A 5,884-nucleotide genomic window follows, 5' to 3' on the forward strand; every position below is an offset into this window, starting at 1 on the left:
GACCAGGATGGTCTTGATCTCTTGACCTCGTGATCCACCCGCCTCGGCCTCCCAAAGTGCTGGGATTACAGGCTTGAGCCACCGCGCCCGGCTTAATTAACTCATTCTAAAAGGTGAGGGTTCTCTTTCTATTTCTGAAGGTAGTTTGTAAAGTTAGAACAAATACAGTCATCCCTCAATATCAGAGGGGAATTGGTTCCAGGAGGTACTACACCCTCCATAATGCTCAAGGTTGATAGAAAATGGTGTAGTATGTGCATGTAACCTAAATACACCCTCCTGTATACTTTAAATAATCTCTAGATTAATTATAATACCATGTAAATAGCTGTTAGTTTTAAAAAAATGTATATTAGGTTGTTGAATTATTATTTATTATTTTTAATATTTTTGATCTACAGCTGGTTGAGTCTGAGTTTGGAACCTCAGGATATAGAGGGCTGACTGCATTTTACATAAAAGTTTACAACTGTGATAGCATCCAAAACAATAGAAATACTTCAGTTTCACAGATTTTTACAAGTTTCAATAAAACTCAATGTTTAGCAACGAAATAATCAAACAATTTCTCTTTTACTTCCCATATGTGAAGGAACGTACCCACTGCTTTATCTCTTGGTGTCTCCACATAATTGCTGTTTGAAGGAGAATCTGACAGACACAGAAGAAGTGACAGTATGGAATAATGTGCATCTGTCTTTAAAACAAAAAAATGAAGAACATGAATCTCTGAGGTTGGGAAATGCTTTCTACACTAGATTGAGTAAAGACAACTCCATGACAGTTATATCCCCAAGTTTTTTCCTGGTTTGAGAAAACATGAGTTATACCTAAATAATTCCTAACCTTCAAACTTTTTCATAGTTCAAATGCATACACGAGGAAACTCAAAGCCATCTGAAGTCTGAGTTCTATATTTCTAACAAGTGTAAGATCTGAGTGGATAAGAGCTTTTATTTCTAAAATGACGGAAATGTCTTTGGAGTGTAACATTATGGTTAAAAATTATTCTCCTGTGGCAATAGCTTATTATGAAGCTCACAGGCGTCCGATAGTGTAACTCAGATGTACCATATTTTATTTAACCAGTCCCCTATTAGTGACATTTAGATTTTTCCCCAATCTTTCATTATCACAAACTTATGTTGTTGCATAATTGTGAGTTTATCTATATGATAAACTCCTAAAAAGAGAAATGCTAAGTCAGAGTGTTTGCATTTGAAATTTTGAGAACGTCAAAATATCCTCCATACAAATGCAAATATACATACATATAAAATGACCTGTTTCCCCACACCTTTATTAATCAGATCAGTGAAAAATGTTATCTGTGTTGCTTTAATTTGCATTTATCTTACCTTATGAAATGATAGGCACTTTTCCATAAGCTTAAAACTCTTGATTTTCCTTTATTAGGTCTCCTTTGTTCAAATTTCTATTTGATTGGCAGTCTTTTTTATTTATATGATTGATTTTTGAATTGGGATATTAGCTGAGCTGTGCAGGAAAGCGCTAACTCAGCAAGCCTGAGTTGCTGAAGCCTTCAATGTCCCCAAAAAGGGCTTATTTTCATGAATAAGCCTTGGCCAGCTTGTGGTAACTGAGCTCTTGAAATATGTGAATTGGCCGGGCGCGGTGGCTCAAGCCTGTAATCCCAGCACTTTGGGAGGCTGAAGCGGGTGGATCACGAGGTCAAGAGATCGAGACCATCCTGGTCAACATGGTGAAACCCTGTCTCTACTAAAACTACAAAAAAATTAGCTGGGCATGGTGGCGCGTGCCTGTAATCCCAGCTACTCAGGAGGCTGAGGCAGGAGAATTGCCTGAACCCAGGAGGCGGAGGTTGCGGTGAGCCGAGATCGCGCCATTGCACTCCAGCCTGGGTAACAAGAGCGAAACTCCGTCTCAAAAAAAAAAAAAAAAAAAAAGAAATATGTGAATTGGCAAAAGTGTTCTGTATGCTCAGATCTTGAACCATGTTGTACTAATCTGTTTAGATAGTTTGTGCAAACAGTGTGACTGAAGGTGAACACCTGCTTTCCTTTGAAGGCTCAGGAACTTTAGTAATTGTGGTTAGTCACACAGGGACCATGCCTAAGAGACAAGCCTCCATATAAAAGCCCCAGAATCTTGGACTCAGGTGTCCAGGTAGACAACGACGGCCACGTGACACAGTATGTCAGAGGAGACAGAGCAAGCATCCAAACCAGACTCAGATATGGCAGGAATGTAGGAATTATCAAACCAGGATCTGAAAACAACTATGATTAATAGGCTAAGGGTGCTAATGAAAAATGTGGATAACAAGGAAGAGTGGATAAGTACTTAAGTGGAGAGATGGAAACTCCAAGAAAGAATCGAAGTGTTCCAAATGAAAAGCTGTCAGAAATGAAGAATGCTTTCGATGGGCTCATCCAGTAGACTGGAATGGCTGTGAAAAGAATCTGTGAGCTTGAAAATGTATCAACAGAACAGGCCGGGGTGGCTCATGCCTGTAATCCCAACACTTTCGGAGGCCAAGACGCGCAGATCACTTGAGGTCAGGAGTTCAAGATCAGACTGGCCAACATGGTGAAAGCCCTGTCTCTATTAAAAATGCGCCACAGCAGAGCAAGGGAATGTGGTCCCACCATGTTCAGGAACCCACAGCTGTTTCCATATGCTTGCCATCCTCAGTTTGACCTCTAGGAGGCTAGAGACTGAGTAGCTAAGGTCAGCCACACAGGCGCTGCTTGCTTACGTGACCCACCCCCAATAAAAATGCTGGTCACAAAGGCTCAGTTGATTGGCCCTGGAGGGGCAACCCTTCGCACATGATGTCATATGCTGTTACTGAGAGACGTAAGTGCATCCCCAGGTGACTCCACTGGGAAGGGACATTTGGACATGTGTGCCTAGCTTCTCCTAGACTTTGCTCTAGGCACTTCTTCCCTTTGATGATTTTTTTTTTCTTTTTTTGAGATGGAGTCTCGCTGTGTCGCCAGGCTGGAGTGCACTGGCGCGATCTCGGCTCACTGCAACTTCCGCCTCCCAGGTTCAAGCTATTCTCCTGGCTCAGCCTCCCAAGTAGCTGGGACTACAGGTGCATGCCACCACACCCAGCTATTCTTTGTATTTTTAGTAGAGATGGGATTTCACCATGTTGGCCAAGATGGTCTCGATCTCCTGACCTTGAGATCTGCCTGCCTCGGCCTCCAAAAGTGGTGGGACTACACTACAGGCGTGAGCCACCGCCTTTGCCCTCTTTAATGATTTTAATGTGTATCCTTTCACTGTAATCAACCATTAACAGTGAGGATAATGGCTTTTTTGAGTTCTGTGAGTCCTTTGAGCAAATCACTGTGCCAAAGGGTGGTCTTGGAGAATTCCTGAAACAATATGAAAGTCTACCAGGCATTTTGTAAGCGTCTACGGTCACTGCCAAGTGCTGAGAAACCATCTGAAAGTTTCAAGATATTTAAACAATGCTATTAAATGTATCAATCTCTGATTGCTCTTTCCATATAAGGACTGAGGTGAAAAAATGATTAAATAAGAACAAGCTCTCTCATCACAAACTGAGGCATATCTGGTTTGATGGCAATACTGTATTCAAGTGACTTTCGAGGACATTCTGTTAGCCAGTGGATAATACTAAAATAAAATGTTTAAATAGTAACAGAAACAAGCTGACAATAATCAGAGAGAAAACAGAAAAATACACAAGGGAGATCTCATAATTGAAGGCATACCTTTATTTCCTTTATGCTGGGAAGTGGTGCATTTAGAAATTCCTCAGTTAATCTCTTCCAACTAGCAGCTTTGCTTAGATCAGAATGAATGACAAATTTTTCATAAATTCTAAAATGTAAAACAAATGATTATAAAGCTGTCCTAAAAAGATCTATAAGAAAATACAGGCCAGGCACAGTGGCTCACGCCTGTAATCCCAGCACTTTGGGAGGTCGAGGTGTGAGGATCACAAGGTCATAAGATCCAGACCGTCCTGGCCAACCTGGTGAAACCCCGTCTCTACTAAAAACACAAAAATTAGCTGGTAGGCATGGTGGTGTACGCCTGTAATCCCAGCTACCTGGGAGGCTGAAGCAGGAGAATCCCTTGAACCAGGGAGTGGGAGGTTGCAGTGAGCCGAGATTGAACACCACTGCCCTTCAGCCTGGCGACAGAGTGAGACTCTGTCTCAAAAAAATTAAATTAAATAAAAAAATAATAAAATACATATATTTCTGAATGTATATATACATACACCGACTTACCCTTCAATTGTTTTTTCTATTTTGTGGCTGTTGACATCCAAGAAACGGTGAAATCTAATAAAGACAAAATGCAGTTCTTATGCCAACTCTGTCACATACGTAAGTGAACTCATCTCATGGCCCTCCACATCGCCCATATGCTCTGTACTCAGCTACACATTTTCAGAATGGAGTGTACCTCGTCCTCCGTTACCTTCACCATCAGGCAGGCAAATAAGCATCGTGTTCAAGACTATCCTCAGCACACAAATGCTTCCTGAGCCTCCCAGCCTTGTCCTCTGGCTCCTCTATCTTCCCATAAGGCCCCGTATCTAAGTCCAGCGGAACACATTCTACATCGGGTGTTCCCAATCTTTCTATGTCATAGTGAGGCCCAGTGAAGCATAAGGACACCTTCTCTGAATAACGTTTCTAAATGCCAAAAAAGAAATACAAAGGAATCCGATTATACTGAGATACAGTTGTCAAATATTTCAGGAAGTTTACGGTAAGTAATGTTATTTATGAAAGCATTAAATAACAACATTTAGCAGTAGGTCCAATAACTACCATTAAAATAATGGTAAACAATATTTACAAATATCTACAACTCTTACTATAATGCGAAAACAATATGCGATTTCTACTGGTGATAAAAGTCATAGGTCGTCTAATACTACTAGGATTTTCTGCCTTCATTCATAATGGAAGAAGACACTGCTTTTCAGTTAGAGATTAGTACAATTTTTTCCTCATCCAAATTAACAAATTTCGGAATTATAAAAATCCATATCATATATTATACTGTGATTAACTTTTGTCTCTTTCTTAAAGACAGAGGCTATATCTTACTCATCTTTGAATTTCCAGGGCCTAGAATTCTAAATAGCCACAATTTAAAAAAAATGTAAACATGAACTATTCATTTTTCTGATGGTTTAAAGCGTTATAAAATTAGAGCACAGCCTATGCAACTAATGTATATGTACACAGCATAGTCTATGCAAAAAACGTTTTGCCTTTTTTTAGTATCACTGCCAACAATCTGTACTTAAAAGAAAATTTCACTACTGAAAACAACATCTGATTCTATTCCAGTAAATGGCTAAATGGAACACTACTTTACCTATAATTTGGTTCCTGAAATCTGTGAAAGTAAATAGTAACCTCTAATGTCTCTCCCAGCTCTAAAATGACGAATATCTGCCTACTGTAATTTACATATATTAATAGGAAAATAACTTGGGATTCAGCATTTACATTTCTGTATTGTATAACGTATTTCACACACTATTTTTCTAAGTTACAGTTAAGAATTCAGTGTATTACTTCGGAAACTTGGCATGCTTTAAAAGAATCTGAAGGCCCTGTATCCCTATCATGAACCAACTAACTAGATACTTTACCAGCTATGATCATTAAGGTAACTAAGATTACAGGTTTTGAAAGCCTAATCGTTATTCAAGAAGATTTTTACTGAAATTAAACAGGTAGAACATTAACATTCTTTCCATAATAATTTCATTATGAGTAAGGAACTAAAATATTGTTTAATTTACATCTCCCATAAAGAAAAATAGGAGGTCGCAATCTACCTAAATATCTAAACTCTAAATCTACCTAAATATCTAAATTTTTTTTTTTTTTTT

At 39.1% G+C, this 5,884-nt stretch overlaps 1 protein-coding gene across 1 annotated transcript in view; it reads right to left on the reverse strand.

The window, feature by feature from the left end:
• Positions 1-5,884, reverse strand: part of TUBGCP5 (tubulin gamma complex associated protein 5) — a 40,679-nt gene that overhangs the window by 33,000 nt on the left and 1,795 nt on the right. Inside the window, exons 2-4 of the mRNA XM_037731342.1 lie at positions 4,257-4,310; positions 3,732-3,840; positions 601-697 (exon numbers count right to left, since the gene is read on the reverse strand). Of these exons, the coding sequence (XP_037587270.1) occupies positions 601-697; positions 3,732-3,840; positions 4,257-4,310 (260 nt within the window). The remainder of the gene's footprint in view (positions 1-600; positions 698-3,731; positions 3,841-4,256; positions 4,311-5,884) is intronic.

This window comes from Cebus imitator, unplaced genomic scaffold (genome assembly GCF_001604975.1).
Source record: "Cebus imitator isolate Cc_AM_T3 unplaced genomic scaffold, Cebus_imitator-1.0 Scaffold392, whole genome shotgun sequence".
In the NCBI taxonomy this organism is placed as follows: domain Eukaryota; kingdom Metazoa; phylum Chordata; class Mammalia; order Primates; family Cebidae; genus Cebus; species Cebus imitator.